Consider the following 18044-nt stretch of genomic DNA (forward strand, 5'->3'; position numbering starts at 1 on the left):
AAGATAAATAGACTCCTTTCTGAGACATGGTAGGGACTTTTTGAAAGATAAAACTGACTAAGGATGGGACTTTCTAAGAAAACTTGAGTAGTCCCAACAAAGTGGCATTTTAGGCAACATTTAGTGAATTGCTGGTCTCTACCCAGTAGGTATAGCCTATTAAAATAGGGCAACTATGCTATACAAACTGATGTATAGTTCTCTACTTTGCAAGACCGTCCTATGCAATGAAGAACTTAAATGTCAACCAATCATTATAACTTACCACTTAGAAGATCCCTAATTGCCTTTATAAACCACTGCAACTCACTACCTTGAGATGCTCAGTCCAACATCCCCAGTTTGAGATTTCCCTGCTCTAGCAGTTTCTTTCCATAAACCCACAGCTTTGATTATGCTGGTGGCTTTGCTTCTTTTAATAGTAGATAAGGCAGGGAGCCAAGCAGTGTAGTGCACAGCCCTAGCAATATAAACATTAGTTGTGAGAAGCTGGAAAGGAACAGAACGGAGTGATTCACAGGAAAAGATGTTAGGGAATTGGGCAGCATTTGACAACATCTGAATCCGGGAATGAGATTCTTCAACTTTAGTGTAAATGAAAATCACCCTGAAAGCTTGTTAAAAATGCATACATAATCCATAGCTTCACTACCAAAAAATCTGTTTCAGATTTCTAGAATAGAAACCTAGAATGTGCATTTCTAATAAATTTCCTTTCTGATTCTGATTGTTGAGAATCACATATTGAGAAACATTTAGAACATGGCTTGCTCTACTTGGAAACATTAATTTGATTCTGAAATTTCAAAATCATTTCACACTTTGCATGTCCCAGTTTCTGGCAGTGGTTTGAAGTCAGAAGCCACTGGATCCCTCTAGGTTCTTGGCTATGTCACATAAAAGAATTTAAGAACATGGCATTTTAGTTAGGCCAGTAAAAATAGTTTAATGAGAGAAATGAGAGAAAAATAAAAGTACACATCCAGACACGGATGAGGACTACCTCCAGGCAAAGAGGATCCTGTACCCTTCATAATACACAAGAATTTCTAACCCCAACCTGTTAACTCTCAGGGGACCAATGATGACGCCTTTTGTTAGGAGATACCAGGAATCAACGGGGAGGTCTGTTTCGAGTTAACCCGGGCTTCCCCTTGAAGGGGGGCTCCAAATGAGACCTCATGCCAGGGTCTCTGAGAGGTCTTTCCAGCTTTTTTCTTAGTAGCAGCCTTCCTTCAGGGGGTTTCCGGGTGGTGTCTCACAGACGCATTTTCTGCCGTCCCAGCTTTGACTCCTCTTCCCCTTTTCCCTGTACTAACCTCTCAGGTTGATGCAGATGGGAAGCCTGAGCACCTGGGAGAAGATAATGCCATTATTCAAGATGAGGAACTCAGAGATAACAGATTTTGGCATGAAGGAAAGATAAGTTGAATGTTGTGGGGGATGGGGATGCATTAAATACCATGTATGGTTCTGAATAAATTTAGAAACAAATCAAGAATGAAGAAGATGGGAAATCCAGAGCCACGTATTTCTGATAAAACACCGCGTTGGTCTCTGAAGCTAGTGTGTGTCACACATGGGTTTTCTCACACTGAAAATAGTATCAGATGACTAGTCCCTGTAATTCCACAGGCAGGAGCTTCCTGCATGCAGCTAAAAAAACAAACAAAAAAAACACCATCTTGCTCACCCTATCTAAAATAGCCCTTTACAAAATCTGTACTTTAGCTTCTGTACCTTTCATTCATAACTCATACAATGATTCAGAATGAGTGTGATTGTTTATTGTTGTTAACCCCATCTCACCGTAAGGGCTATGAAGGCATGAATACGTCTTATTTGTCCACCCTCCAATACACGGAATTTACACGTTGAAAGAAAGAGTACTAAGTGGCTTGAATAAATAAGTTTTAAAAAGGATAAATATTAACTTATCTTTCTGGTGCAAGAGGGTTTTTTGTTGTTATTGTTGTTAGTATCTATCTGCTCAACCCAAGTGCCACTTACTAATTAGATGTATTTGTACGGTTTTGCACCAGGAAAACTCAAAATTCGAGCTTCTAATCTCTTGTGCCTCCCGCATGCAAAGAGTTGTAATTCTTTTTTGTCTGTTTTCTTCCTTGTGACCCATCCCAGCTACCCCTCCTTTCCCTAATTAGGTAGGAAAGTAAGAAAACCCTCCTCCAAGTTCCTGTTCCATTTCTCCCTGCCGGGCCCCAGCGCGGGCAGCCTAGAGCATGTGACGTCACTGAACGCGCCCCGCCCGTACATGTTAGCAACTGAAAGCGTCGGTAGTAGCAGCGGCTGCGGATATGGGCGAACTTCCGGTTCTCCAGGCAGCTGATGTCGCTGCCGCCTCTGCCACCTGCCGCCGCCGGGCCTTAGTCCGGAATTCGGTCACTTCTTCCTCGTCCTCCATTGTGTTCATGGTCCTTCCTGCAGCCAGGGCACCGGGCCCGGCGGGTCCCACGTGGTGAGAGGGCGGACGCGGGACGATGAAAGCCCCGCACTGCTGCTCTTGCCTCAGCCGCCTCCTGGCCCCGGTCTTGCTGCTGTTGCTGCTGCCAGCGCTGAGCGGGCCCTTGGCGGTGCTGCTGCAAGCGGCTAAGGCCGCGCCGGGCCCAGGGCCGCCGGAACCCCGGCCGCGGACCCTGCCGCCGCCGCCTTCGGGCCCCACCGCAGCTCAGCTGCCAGGCCGTACTGCGGCTGAGGCCTCCGGGCCGCGGGGCGCCGGTAGCGGCAATGGCAGCAGCTCCCGGGCGGAGCTTGCGACGGACGGTCACGGAGGGAAGGCCGGGGAAGTAGGCTCAGTGGGCGGCGGCCTCGCTGTGAGTCCAAACCCGGGTGAAAAACCCATGACCCAGCGGGCCCTGACGGTGTTGATGGTGGTGAGCGGCGCGGTGTTGGTGTACTTTGTCGTCAGGACGGTCAGGTGAGCGAGCCTGAGAGGGGCCGCCTTGTGACCTTCCCCCAGATTGACGCAGGTTTCCTTGACCCGGGACCGCTCCCAGTTGCAAGGCTGGCTGCTTGAGTAAGAATGTGAGGATGACTGTCTTAACGCCTTGTTTTACCTTTGGGGGAATTTAAACCTGTGATGAAAAGGTTAAGTTCCGCAAAAACATGCAAGTATTAGTACCTCACCATTTCCACATCTTATGTGTGCTAGGCCCGACTCAAAGGGCATCCTTTCCCTGAACTGAGACTAATCTTGTGTTCCCTTGAATTTCAACCACGCTAACATGTGATACTTCTCTCTTTATACTCTCCATATTGTTGTGTATGTAACTTGTCTTTTTGCCTTTCAGAATGCAAACTCCATAAGAGCAGGATTCCTATTTATTAGTGGTTTTCAGTTTTTTGCCATTTTTTGCACATTGCTACCACTTAATATGAAATCAGTATTCATTTGAGTGGATTAATAGTGCGGAAGGGCCTTCTTATGGCTTTTAGGTTTATAAAATTTAGAAATAGTACCAGCTTATTAATGAAAACAGATGATTGTCACTTTTCCTCCACTATGAATGTCTTAGCAAGTAGAAAGGGAATTATATAATCAATTAGTGATATTTATAACTGTTATCATTAAACCTGCATTCAATACATTGCTTTGTTACTAAAGAAAAAAAACTTATGGCATCAATCATAGTATTAAAATAAAGTAATGTAATAAGATTGGTTTTGAAAAAAATCTATCAAAGTCTCTTGAAGTGTGTCAGTTGAGAATCACCTCTCTGAGGAGTTGACATATAGAGGAGTTGACATTAGAAGGAGTCAGCGAAGGAATGAGCTGAGGAGAAAAAAAAAACGAGATAGTTTCCTTTTCTTTAAAATAGATTAGAGGACAAGTTTTTCATTTAAAAGTTTCCTTTTGAACAAGTCAATTATCATGAATGGCAAACCAGCATAACTTGGCTTAAATAACTCATTGATAAAATTTAGTGTCAGCTAGTGGTTAATGGTTCTCCAGGGAAATGGACAAGTCCCTGAGACCTCTTAAGGGGATTTGCAAGATGAAAACTATTTTCATAATAACACATACTATTCCAAGTTTATAGAGTGCACAGAGTCCATTGATAACATTTTAGATTTCATGGTTGCAACTTTAAGAAACTACCACTTGTCAAGTTTTGGTGCACTATCAAAAAAAAGTAACCACTGTATCCGAAAAGGCTGTTAATACGCTCCTCCCTTTTCCAAGTTCATAATCTATGTGAAACTGGATTTTCTTCATATCCTTCAACTAAATGACACATTGCAAAGTTTGAAACAAATCTTGGAATCTAGCTGTTTTCTATTAGGCCAGACATTAAAGGAATCTGAAAAATGAAAGCAATGCCATTCTACAGTTTTTTGTTTCCTCTTTGAAAATACAGTTGTTTTTCCTATAATAAGTTAACATGCACATGCAAAATATGTTCACATGTATTTAATATTTTATATCGATTGACAGTTAAAATTTTTCTCAGGTATAATTAGTATGTTTAATGTTGATATATATAATCCATCTAAATAAAAGCTCTTTTGAGTCCTCAGCAGTTTTTAAGAATGTAAAGTAATCCTGAGACCAAAAAGTTTGTGAACCCCTGGTGTAAACAATATGAATTGGCCTAGTTATTATTGATTAACAAAGGCCAACAAATCTAGGTCCACCCTCTTAAGGGTAAGTTAGAAAATTTTCGGAGGGTATTACATATTAACCCCAGACCGAGACTTTTTCCTTGCTATGAAGAAAGATTAAAAACACATTGAAAGAGAATTTTTTTTTTTTAATTTTGTGATTGAATGTTATTTAATGTCTTTATGGGTCATGTAAACATCCAGAGTACCCTAAGTATTCTGTTTCTCATACTTTGAGAATCATGCATCTGATAAATTTTGTAGGATTTCCCTTACTCATTCTTTTTCTTGTGCTTCCATCTTATTTATAATTTTGTGTGCAAATGTTTATTGCCACCAATTTTCTATTTCCATTGCTGGAAAGCTTGGAAGAAGAGTCTTTTGATCTATTGGATGGCTTAGTAGCATGTTGTGTGTTAGCCAAATTCTGAGCTATGGCTTATTTAAACTGCATTCTATAAATAGCATCTAACAAGTTCTTGCAGTCCAAGTCTTAAATTTAGTTGGCTACTGAACATCAAAAGCTTGATTGATGCCAACAATGTCTGGACAATGTTAACAACTGATGCTTTTTGCTTCCAGGTTATGATTTCCATCCTATTTTGGTTAAAGCCCATGTTAATTCCTATTTTAATCCCTACTTCCAAATTGTATATGACAGCACACCAGCATTAGTTATTTGTGCCAAGAGGGAAAAATGCACCAAGCTCTTCATTTCTTAAGGAAGAAGTGAGGGGGCACTGAGAATATTTTACTTGTAAAGTTTTATTGCATTGAACTCCCTGAGAGTTTGAAAATGTTTTGTTTTACTCTAATTCAGTAATAATGAATACGTGGCCAGAAACAGCTTCCACTTCAAGAGTCTAGAAATACTCCAAAGATCAATCCAATTTGCTGTAGAAATTGAAAAATATGCACAGTAGGAACATAGTAGGTTTCCTAAGATAAACACTTCATCTCTATGAGATGAGGCTGCTTGACTGTCCTATTCTTTACTTCATCTCCAATGTGGGGAGTAAGTGCAAGATGTGGTAGACACTGATAAATAGTTCCTTCATGAATGAAAATTCTTATTTAATTATTTAAATTGCTTGATAAGTAGGTGATGTGGATTTGGAAACTTAAGGGTCCTTGCTACTTCTTGATAGAACAATGAAGTGTGAAGATCTTAATTGATATTTTGATTTTCTTCCCACAGTAAAATCTATAAGGCCAGAAAAATTAATCGTTCTATAGGGTTATAGTTAATTTTAGCATGTGTGTTGATTATATAAAAACAATTTCTGTTATAACTTCGTGAATAATGGTCTTTGTCTTAAAAGCAGGGAATTATTTCTTTTCTTCATGCCGATGGCACTCCTTTTTATTTATATTCACTGTGGTGGTTTGGAGACAAAGGCTTAGATTCCAGCACTGCCATTTTTCCTTTCAAGGATCTCTTGCAAATTGTTTAATCTCTCTGGTGTCAGATCCACCCTTGTGAAATATAGGAGAAAGCTATGTCAGATGGTGGGGATGAGCATGGAAGTTAGTATGATAACCATAACTCAGGTAGTAAGTATTTACTGAGCTGCCCAGAGCTGGGTCCTGGGGATACAGTTGAGAATATTGGGGATAAAGTGAGTGAAATAGACATTTCTTCCTTCTTGGTGCTTTAAGATTGGAGGAGTAGAGAGACAGTAATGAAACAATCACATCTATTAAGGATAACAAGGTGCCGTGAATAGGTATTAAAATGTGGGTTCTATTAATGCTTAGAGTTTAGTAGGTACATAGTAAAATTAACTTATTTTTTAATGGTTATCAAACCTCTATGCTTAGGTACAAAAAAGTTTCTTTAAAAGAAACCTTACTCTGTAATTGAAACATTATTTTTGAGATTTTACTCATCATCACAATACCATTAATTGCCTTCTTATGTGTCAGCTACAATGCCACATACTTTATATGCATTTTCTCCTTTAATTCTTGCAACAACTTTTAGAATAGGTACTGTCATTTTTGTACAGATGGAGAAATTGAGACTAACCAAGGTTAAACAACTTTTCCAAGGGCTCCACATACAGGACTGGGCAGAACTGCACTCAGACCTGGCTCTGTCTGAACAGACTCGGCGTGGTGTGATCACTTAGAGTGACAGATTTAAGGTGATATTGCACATAAAGACAGCCAGCTGATTTATGGAAAACGATTGAAATGGATATTGTCCACAGTGCCTTTCTGTTTAAAACATATGATTTCTGTTGAATGTTAAAACCCAAAATTTCATTATTTTAAAAATTGAGTCATTGTATTTTATGCATGATTTTTCTGTAAATCTACAACTTCTCTAATAATTTTTTTTTTTTTTTAATTAAAAAGTGTGACAACCTTAGCATTTGTAGGTTGTCACTTCTGGGCCAGGCTGAAATAATTTACAACCTTAACCCCCTAACCCCTTTCTGTCATCTAAAGATTTTATTGATATGTTAGACATAGAGAATAGTGATATTTCAAAGCAACTTCTGTCAATCTGATCATACATAATTCTACCTCAACTCCTCCTGGAGCAAGTCATCCATGAATTATGAATGTGGGATTAGTAATGTTATCCCTCCCATTTGGTTACTTAAGAAGGATCTTATTTTCTTTTTCCCTCAGAAGATTTATGGTTTTAGCAGTACTTGTAAAATCTTAAGACATCAATAGAATTCTCACAATGTAGCCAAAAGACAGGCAGTACTTCTACTGTTTATTTATTCATTTATTCACTGCATTTATTTGGCAAATTGTGTTGATCACCTGCTGTGTGCCAGGACTAGGCCTTATGATTATTATTAGCAATGTGCAAGTTTGGAAAATGTCCATACCTTCCTGGAACTTCCATTCTCCTTGTGTATATATCCTCAGAAAGTGGAGTTTCACTAGCAAGTGGTAACTGTCCTGAATTGCCATAGTTTCTTCAGTCAGCTACTTTATATTGCATACTTTATATCAAGAGAGAAACTCAGAAGCTTGGAAATGTATATGACAGGTACCATACTCACAAAATTGATATCTTTGCAGGTATATAACTTAGCACCCACAAATGTTTAGTCATGAACTTAAAGTATTGTAAAGCTGACTATATTGTCAAGTACCAACATGTTGGGGTAATGAACTGTAAGTAGTATGACAGGGAGATATGTCAGGGATCAGTGTGAAGTAAAGTTGCTGCAGAAGACTTAGAAAAACTCTTTGAGCACAGTGGTTATTTTATTTATCATTTTATCCATGATGGAACATAGTGCCTGTACCAGACATATACTAAATGAACAGATGTATGAAGTAGGTTTGATTAGTCTGAGAAAATACATTTCAGATAGAAAAATAGTAGTCATTATTTTATTTTATTAGCTTTTTCAATGGAAACAACCTTCCTCATCTTTCTCCTCTTATATACCTTTCTTTACAGGCTTCTAACTTTCAAGAAAGATTGTATTACTACTTATATCAATTACTTTTTTATCCTCTCCCCATTGAGGCAGGACACATTACTCTTCTAGAATTGATGTGTGACAATACTCAGAGAGTATTACTGACCAAGGAAGCTTGCCCAAGACTTAGTGTCCAAAGTTTTTACTGGGGCTCCACTATGTAGGTGTAATTGACTGATTGATTGCCCACATTGTTAATCATATTCTTCTGTGTTTCTCTTATAGTGATTTTCTTAATAAATTACTTAGGTTTTCATTATTTCTTTTTTGGAGAGTTCAATTGCTATATTCTTTAGTACTCATTTTTCCTAGAACAAGAAGTGGGTATACACTTGACAATTCTTATAATAACATGAAGATTTTGAATGTTCTTATGAGATTTTGGTTGGCATATAGTGTTACTCTTTTCTATATAACCAAACTAACTGAGTTATATTTTTCTAAAGTAAGTGTTAAAATACATTTTCCTTTTACTTTAGGTTATATAATTTTACTTTTTTTACCAGTCATCTTAATATGCTAAATAAAAGATTGAAAAGTTAAAACTCCATCTTTCTGTACTAGTTGCACACGTGTATATGTATAATTTCCTATTCCACTCCTCCAATTAAGATGATAGTTTTAGTTTTTACTTTCTTTTATTAAGTCTGTAGAACACTAATTCACATTAATAGCATGTTATATTTTGAATTTTTACCACCTATTGTTATAGTGCCAGTTTAAAGGAAACATTTTCATTCCTTTCATTAGGTGTATTAGAAACACTTGAAATTATATCACCTTATTCAGAGCTTTTGTAAAGTTCTGTGTTAACATTATGTTATCCTCACCTCTGAAGTATATCAGTGATTTTACGGATATAGGAACTGATATGAGAGGCTTGCTGAATCTTTCCCAATCTCAATGGCTTAGTAAAACCAAAGTTTATTTCTCCATTATAAAAATCCAGCTGCAGACCTGGATTATTCTCCAGGACAGTTGTCCTCCAAATGGTAACTCAGTGCTTTAGCCTGCTTTAATCTTATAGTTTGCCATTTCAGTGTAAGATGTCACAGTTGTCAGAGCTTGGTGAAAGAGAGATACTGGAGAATGCACAGGGTGTTTTGACAGCCTCACTCTAGAAATGACAGAAGTCAATACATGTTTTATTGAACAAAGCTATCATGAGCCTAATTGCATGAGGGCTGGGAAGTGTGTACATATGGGGTTGGGGGGGTGGGTTTGGTGGGGGGGAAACAAGATTTAATAAATACCAGTAATGTATATACCAAATGAGTAATATACCAAAAATCATCCATCAGGAAAGTGTCCAAGTTCTGCAGAACCCAGAGTTTTGTTTTCCTTCTGTATTACGTATTGAGTTCTTGAAGTAATTGATTATATTCTTATTGTTCATTGGCATGAATTTACATCTTACAGAATGGTAAAGAAATTTCTTATTGAGACTAGAATTAAGCAATTTTAAAATATTTTTGCAATTACTTGATTTGCATTATTTACCCATGCTTTCTAATAAATGACAAGCATTTTAATGAATTCATTGATACCCTTTGCAAAACTATCCCAACTCTCAAAAAGGTGATGCTGCCATACAGATGTTAAGTAATATAAAAACCGAATGTGGAGTATAGCTTTACAAATTGTTTAAAAGGAAAAATAGGAGAGACTTGGAGGAGTAAAATGTAGACTAACATTTGTTTTAATTGAACCAAAGAACAGAGACACACATATCATTTCTAAGATGGTGTAGGGGCAAGAAAGGTGCTTTATTTTAAGGATAGTTGTGCATGATGCCCCAGGCCAAGCTGAGGTCAGGACAAAAAGAATTCTACCTTTTAAGGGGCAGAATTCAAATATTTAGGTAAAAGCAACACTACACTCATTGCCCAACCCTCTGTGGAATCCTAAAGCCCTCAGGAGCCCAGTTTGAAAATAGTTGCATTCTCGAATCTCTGAAGAGAATGTGATGAAAAGGGTATTATGACCTAAGTGGAGGTGGGACTCCTGAATTTAGCTGGAAAAACATAGGCAGAATGAAGCTGTGAAAAACGAGTGGGCTTTTATAACCAACCCTGTGATTTTGACTAGAAACTGCTGAGCAAATGTGATGAATTTATGCGGAGCATAGGGATTGCTAGTAATACAAGAGTCTTAAAAAGAAAGGTATCAGAAGGAAATAGACATTCAGATATTTGGTGTCTCCCCATTACATGGCTACCTCAGCTGTGAACATTATCTTCTCACACAATCTTACATAGGAAGGAAGGAAGGAGGCCTGGAAAGTGGCCTTCTCTTCCTGTATTCTTTTTTATCAGGGAGAAAAATCTTCCATCTATATACCACCACGAGAAACATCCCTTTTTATCTTATTTGTCTGAACTGCTTCATCTGCTCATCTCTAGAAAATGACTGGCAAAGGAGAACTGTATTTTCATGATTGGTTTACACCAATTATTATGATCATTATGTATTGCAGGTGGGTTTATTGCTCTAAACCAAATCATGGTTCTGTTAAGCCAGAAAAAGGGAGTGGTCTTTTGAGTAGACAAAAAAAACAAAAAAGCGGAATCTGTTACAGTGATCAAAACTGAGATGGCCTATTGAGAAGGTAAATGTCCTTATTAATGCAAGTGGCTGCCATATTAATACTTTTCTCCACAAAGGGAGAAACCAGAAAATACAGTTCAATTAAGAGTCTTATTGAATCTGATTTAACGTAGGAACATTGCATTGGGGACCAAGAGACTGTTTTGGCAACTAATTTTGTGACCTTGGATAAAATTACTTTGATTTATTAAGAAGTCAGTATAGCTGAATATTTAAGAACTTACTCTGTGGGAATTAAATTACCTGTGTTTGAGTCCTGGCTCTACATTTACTGCCTAATTTTTCCCAATTTTAATTTTCTCCGAGCTCCACAGTGCTATGTAGAAAATGAGGGAACTTAACTCTTGGATTGTTGTGAGGATTTTAGCAAGTAATGCTTTTAAGTTATTTAGCTCAGTGCCTATCCTATGTACATGCTCAGTCAATATTAGCCATTCATACTGTTTTTGTATCTAGAATTGAAGTTGTAATATATTTTGGGGGTGGGATTTCACTATAACACATTTTCTAATACTCCCCCATATATTATAAAACATCTTTATTATTACTGTTATTTTTGTACTGCAATTTTCTTGTTTATGAAATAGAGGTTTGAAATATGTATCTCTCTGATTATTGACCAGTAATCTGCAAGAGAGTAGGACTGACAAGGCTATAGATAGAATGGGGGCAAGGGAAAACAAAAAGAGATTATAAGAGAAAGCTGAAGGATTGATCATTGAGCCAGTCAGAGACGAGGTAGGGTGACTCTTGGAGGTACTGGGTTTTAGGTGGGACACTGGTTGGAAAATATACCCATGCTAAATTTAGGAATGGAGAAAGAAAGCTTTTTCAAAACTTGCATCCCAACCTTTAGGGCCTAAAAGAGAAGACTAAGAAATGCTGTAAAAATAAAGAGGAGGGATAACAAGGAAACAATATACTATGCACTTTCATATAGTACAGTTCACAGCTAAACTATATAACATTTACTTAGAATTTACTTTACCTCAGGGTAGCCATCAGAATGCCATTAAGCAAGAGACAAATATAAGTCTAAGAACTGGCCATATGTGATAAATTTCAAGGAGTTGAGTGAGAAAAGGTGTCTATCATAGAAAGCAACATTGCAGCCTCCAAAATATAGATCAACATGCTTCTTTGTTTGATTTGTTTATATTATTATTTTTTAATTAGAGAAATGGGTTTAAAGAACAATCATACATAAAATACAGGATTCTCATATAACACCCTATTATTAACAACTTGCATTAATGAGGAACATTTGTGGAAATTGATAATAGCACATTTTTATAATTGTACTGTTATAGTCTTATGTTTTATTATAGGGGTCACAGTTTGTGTAGTGTAGTTCCTTGGATTTTTTTTTTAATATTATTCTGTTACCATCTATACAATCTAACATTTCCCCTTTTAATCACTTTAAGATATATATTTCAGTGCTGTTAATTACCTTCACAATATTGACCACCATCATCACCATCCATTACCCAAAATATTTCCATCATTCCAGTTAAGAACCCTGTACATTTTAAGTCTTAATTTCCTTTTCCCTATCAACTCCTCATCCCCTGGTAACCTGCATTCTAGATTCTGTCTCTATGACTTTACTTGTTTCAGTTATTTCAAATCAGTGAGATTATGTAATGTTTATCCTTTTCTGCCTGGCTTTATTTCACTCAACATAGTGTCTTGACGTTTCATCCATGTTCTCACCTATTTCAGAATTTCATTGCTTTTTACAGCTGAATAATATACCATTATGTGTATATACCAATCTTGTTTATTCATTCATCAGTTGATGGACACTTGGATTGCATCCATCTTTTGGCAGTTATGAACAATGCCACTATGAACATCGATGTGAAAATATATTTGAGTGCCTGCTTTCAATTCTTTTGGTGATATACCTAGTAATGGGATTGCCCAGCATATGATAGTACTGTACTGAGGTTTCTGAGGAACCAACAGTCTTCCACACGACTGCGTCATTTTATATTGCCAACAGCAAGGAATGAATATTTGTATTTCTGTACGTCCTCTCCAACACTTGCTTTTTTCCATTTTTTAAATAGCAGCCATTCTAATGGGTCTGAAATGATATTTCATTGTGGTTTTGACTTCCATTTCCCTAATGGCTATTAATGTTGAGCATCTTTTCATGTTCTTCCTGACCATGTGTGTGTCTTCTTTGGAGAGCTGTCTACTTAAGTATTTGTCTATTTTTAATGAAGTTGTCTTTTTCTTGTTAAGTTGCAGGATTTATACATATATTCTGTATATTAAACCTTTATTGTAATGTGGTTTCCAAATATTTTCTCCCATTACATAAGTTGTCATTTATTTTCATGGTAAAGTCCTTTGAAGCACAAAAGTTTTTTAAATTTTGATGTTAATCTATTTTTTCTTCTGTTGTGTGTGCTTTGGGTATAAAGTCTAAGAAATTATTACCAATTCAAGGTCCTTAAGATGCTTTCCTATGCTTTCTTCTAGGAGTTTTATAGTTCTGGGTTTTACATTTAGGTGTTTGATCCATTTTGACTTGATTTTTGTATATGGTATGACGTGGGGGTCCTCCTTTTTTTTGAAAATGGAGATCCAGTTTTCCTAGCACAGTTTACTTTTTGTTTTTTATTTTTTATAACAATAACATTTGATTTAATACCAACTTAACTTCAATAGCATATACAAACTATAACATAAAGGTGGGAGATGAAGGGGTGTAGAAACATAGTTTGTATATATATCCTTTGTTGAAGAGACTGTTCTTTCCTAATTGAGTCATCTTTGCCCCCTTGTTAAAAATCAGCTGACCATAAATGTGAGGATTGATTTCTGAGCTGTCAGTCAGTTTGATTCCATTGGCCTGTATGTCTGTGCAAATACCATGCTGTTTTGGTTATTGTGGCTTTGTAATACGTTTTACTATCAGGAAGTGTGAGTCCTCCAACTTCATTCTTCTTTTTCAAGATGGCTTTAGCTATTTAGGGCCTCTTACTCTTTCATATAAATTTGATGATTAGCTTTTCCATTTCTGCAAAGAAGTTGTTGGAACGTGGGGATTTTTTTAATCTATAAATTGCTCTAGTATAGGATTGAAATTTTAATGATACTTAGTCTTCCAGTTTATGAACATGAAATAACCTTCCATTTATTTAGGTCTTGTTTTTTCTTTTAACTATGTTTTGTTGTTTTCTGTATATAAGTACTTTAGATCCTTGGTCAGGTTTATTCCTAGATTTTGGAATCTTTTAGTTGCTATTGTGAATGGAATTCTCTTCTTGATTTCTTTAGGTTATTCATTGCTTATACTACTATAACCTTATTAAATACTACTGATATTTAGGGTGTTGTCCTTGTACCCCGACAGTTTGCTGAGTTTGTTTATTAACTCCAGGAACTTTCTTGTGGATTTTTCAGGATTTTCTGTATAAAGGATCATGCTATCTGTAAATTGGGAAAGTTTTACTTATTCCTTTCCAATTTGGATGCCTTTTATTTCTTTTTTCTTGCCTGATTGCTTTGGCTAGAACTTCCAATACGAAGTTGAATAACAGCTGTAACAGTGGGCATCCTTGTCTTGTTCCTGATTTTAGAGGGAAAGCTTTCAGTCTTTCACCATTAAGTATGATGTTAGCTCTGGGCTTTTCATATATGCATTTTATCATGTGGAGGAAGTTTCCTTGTATTCCTACTGTTCTTTTTTTTTCAAGAAAATGTGCTATCTTTTGTCAAATCCCTTTTCTTCATCAATTGAGATGATCATGTTTCTTGTTTTGTTACTTCATTCACTAATGTGGTATATTACGTTACTTGATTTTTTAAAATGTTGAACGAACTTTGCATACCTGGGATTAATCACACTTGATCAAGATAATAATTCTTTTAATATGCTCTTGGACTCAGTACGCTAGTATTTTGTTGGGGATTTTTGCATCTATATTCATAAGAAATATTGGTCTGTACTGTTCTTGTGGTATCTTCATCTGGCTTTGTTATGAGAGTGATTTGATATGAGAGAGGATAAATTAAGGAGTGTTCCTAACTCTTCAATTTTTTGTAAGAGTTTGAGAAGAATTGAAGTTAAGTCTTCTTGGAATTTTTGGTAGAATTCTCCCATGAAGCCATCAGGTCCTAGGCTTTTCTTTGTTGGGAGGATTTTGATTACTGATTCAATCTCTTTATTAGTAATTTGTTGAGATTGTCTAATCTTGAGTAAAGGTAGGTAGTGTGTGTTATTCTAAGATTTTATCCAATTCATCTATATTATCTAATTATTGGCCTACAGTTTTTCGTAATATCCTCTTATAGTCCTTTTTATTTCAGTAGAGTCGGTGGTTATGTTCCCCTTATCAACTGATATTATTTGTATCCTCACTCACTTCTTTGTTCTTTGTCAGTCTAGTTAAAGGTTTGTCAATTTATTGATCTTTGCAAAAATGCACCTTTTGGTTTTGTTGATTCTATTCTTTTTCTCCTTTCTATTTCATTTATCTTCTATGTTCCTTCCTTCCTTCTGTTTACTTTGTATTTAATTTTATCTTTTTCTAGTTTTTCCAGTTATGTGGTTAAGTCGCTGATTTATAGTTTTTCTTCATTTTTAACGTAAGCATTTCGAACTATAAATTTTTGCCTCAGTGCTTCTTTTGCTGAATCCTACACATATTATTAGGTTTTATTTTCATTTTCATTTGCTTTAAGATATTTCCTAATTTTACTTGTGATTTCTTCTTTAGCCCATAGTTTGTTTAAAACTATGTTGTTTAATTTCCCTGTATTTGTGAGTTTTCCATATCTCTGTTATTGATTTCTAGCTTCATTTCACTGTGTTTGGAGAATATACATTGTATAAAAAAGAAAATGCACCAAAATAGGAAAGGAAGAAGTAAAACTTTTGCTATTTACTACTGATATGATCCAGTACTTAGAAAACCCCCAAAAATCCACAACCAAACTATTAGAATATATGGACAATTTCAGCAAAGTGGCAGGATACAAGAATATTATGCAAAAATCAATAGTATTTCTATATACTACTAATTAACAATCTGAGGAGGAAGTAAAAAAAAATTCTGTTTACAATAGCAGCTGAAGGAATTGAATATTTAGGAAAAAATTAAACCAGGAACATAAAAGGATCTGTGTTCAGAAAACTATAAAACATTGATAAAAGAAACCAAAGATGATCTAAGGATATTCCATATTCATGAGTTGGAAGACTAAATATCATTAAGATGTAATTTCTACCCAAACTGATCTACAGATTTAATGCAATCCTGATAAAAATTACTTTATCCTTCTTTGTAGAATTGGAAAAGCCAACTATCAAATTTATCTGGAAGAATAAATATCTCCAAATAGCCAAAAATATCCTTAAAAAGAACAACGAAGCTGTAGGACCCTCATTTCCTGACTTTAAAGCATATTATTAATATCTAGCTACGGTGGTAAAAAAAACAGCATGGTACTGACATAAAGATAGACAGATTGACCAGTGGAATCAAATCAAGAGTTCAGAAATAGACCTTCACTTCTATGGTCAAGTGATTTTTGACAAGGCTGTCAAACCCACTCAACTGAGTCAGAACAACCTATTCAATAAATGTTGCTTGGAAACTGGATATTCATAGCCAAAAGAAAGAGAACCCCAATCTCAACCTTATGCAAAAATTATTTCCTGATGGATCAAGAACCTAAATATAAAAGTTAAAACCATAAAATTCTTAGAAGAATATTTAGGGAAATATCTTCAAGATACTGTGATAGGTGGTAGTTTCTTGGACCTTGTACCCAAACTACGAGCAACAAAAGAAGAATAGGTAAATGGGACTGCCTTAATATTAAACCCTTTTGTATTTCAACTGATTTTGTTAAGAAGGTGAAAAGGCAGTAAATTCAATGGGAATCAATCTTTGGAAACCACATATTTGACAAGGATTTGATTCCCATGCTATAATAAAGAGATCACACAAGTTAAGGACAAAACTAACAAGTAACCCAATTAAAAAAATGGGCAAAAGACCTCAATAGACAGTTCTGAAATGGTGATACAGATGGCCAAAAGACACGTGAAAAGATGTTTAACATCACCATCTGTTAGGGAAGTGCAGATCAAAACTCCAATGAGATGTCATCTCACACCATACAGAATGGCCATTATTTTGAAAAAAACTAGAAAACTCTTAAGTCCTGGAGAGAAGGTAGAGAAATAGGAACACACCTTCACTGTTGATGGGAGTATAAAATGGAGCATTCTCTGTGGAAGGTGATTTGGCAGTTCCTCAGGAAACAAAATATAGAACTGTCATGTGAACTGGCAGTACCACTACTAGGGATATATTCAGAAGAACTGAAAGCAAGGATGCAAGCAGATATTATATTTGCACACCAATCTTTATAGAGGCATTATTCACAATTTCTAAAAGATGGAAACAACCTAAGTGTCCAACAATGGATGAATGGATAAACAAGATGTGATACATGCATTCAGTGGAATGCTATTCACCTGTAAGAAAGAAATCAATTAGAGAAGCACATGACAACATGCGGAAACCTTGAGTACATTGTGCTGAGTAAAATAAGCCAAACACCAAAGGATGAATATTGTATGGTCTCACTGGTATGTACTAAATACAATGAGCAGATTTATGGAATTGGACTATGAATGTAGATTACTGGGAGACAGACGGAATGTAGGTTGAGAAGGGAGATGATGCTGGATGTATGTAGAATGTTTAATAAGGGTAATAATGGATGGACTTGATGGTAACACATTGTAATGAATATAACCAACACTGTTGACTTAAGAATGTGATTGTGTCCTGAATAGAAGGTTACTGTTAGTTGGAGAACAGCTGGAGGATAATCTAGGGACTGTATAACAATGATTTGGGGTATAGATGAGGATTGTTTTTAGTGATACAAACACAGGAATGTTCTTCTACTACATGGCATTAAAAATGTGATACATGGTAAAAATGTAAATTATTGACTCTAGTTAACAGCAATATTGTAATGTTTTTGTAGCAGAAACAAAGAAAGTACTATTTCAATGCCAAAATTTTCCAGAAAAAAAGAAAATTGGGTTTGGTTTTGTGAGATATGAGGTAGCAATGGTGCATATTTTCCCAGCCTTTTCTCAGCTGATGACTGAGCACAGCAGGGCTGGGCCATCTCCAATTAGCAGGGGACTCCTGTCGTGGGCACCCTTTGCTTGGAGATGCCCCATTTGCCTGGTCAAGGCTTTCTCAGAACTGCATTGTTGGTCTTTTTACCTGTCCTCCTTCTTTCTGCTGTTTTTCACAGGTGTCAGACATGTATCACCTTCTAAAGGAGTCCCTTGCCTTCCCCTGCTCACTCCTT

At 36.3% G+C, this 18044-nt stretch overlaps 1 protein-coding gene and 1 long non-coding RNA gene across 2 annotated transcripts in view; one reads left to right on the forward strand and one right to left on the reverse strand.

Annotated features, from left to right (window-relative positions):
• Positions 1 to 1137: 1137 nt before the first annotated feature.
• Positions 1138 to 2408, reverse strand: LOC131273445 (uncharacterized). Its single transcript, XR_009180667.2, has 2 exons — positions 2273 to 2408; positions 1138 to 1353 (listed from the first exon to the last, which is right to left on the reverse strand). It is a non-coding gene; the product is annotated as an uncharacterized lncRNA (long non-coding RNA).
• Positions 2245 to 18044, forward strand: part of FAM174A (family with sequence similarity 174 member A) — a 41419-nt gene continuing 25619 nt past the window's right edge. Inside the window, exon 1 of the mRNA XM_023588456.3 lies at positions 2245 to 2935. Coding sequence (XP_023444224.2) covers positions 2499 to 2935 — 437 coding nt within the window. The 5' untranslated portion in view covers positions 2245 to 2498. The remainder of the gene's footprint in view (positions 2936 to 18044) is intronic.

The sequence above is a fragment of the Dasypus novemcinctus genome, chromosome 2, assembly GCF_030445035.2.
Source record: "Dasypus novemcinctus isolate mDasNov1 chromosome 2, mDasNov1.1.hap2, whole genome shotgun sequence".
Classification (NCBI taxonomy): Eukaryota; Metazoa; Chordata; class Mammalia; order Cingulata; family Dasypodidae; genus Dasypus; species Dasypus novemcinctus.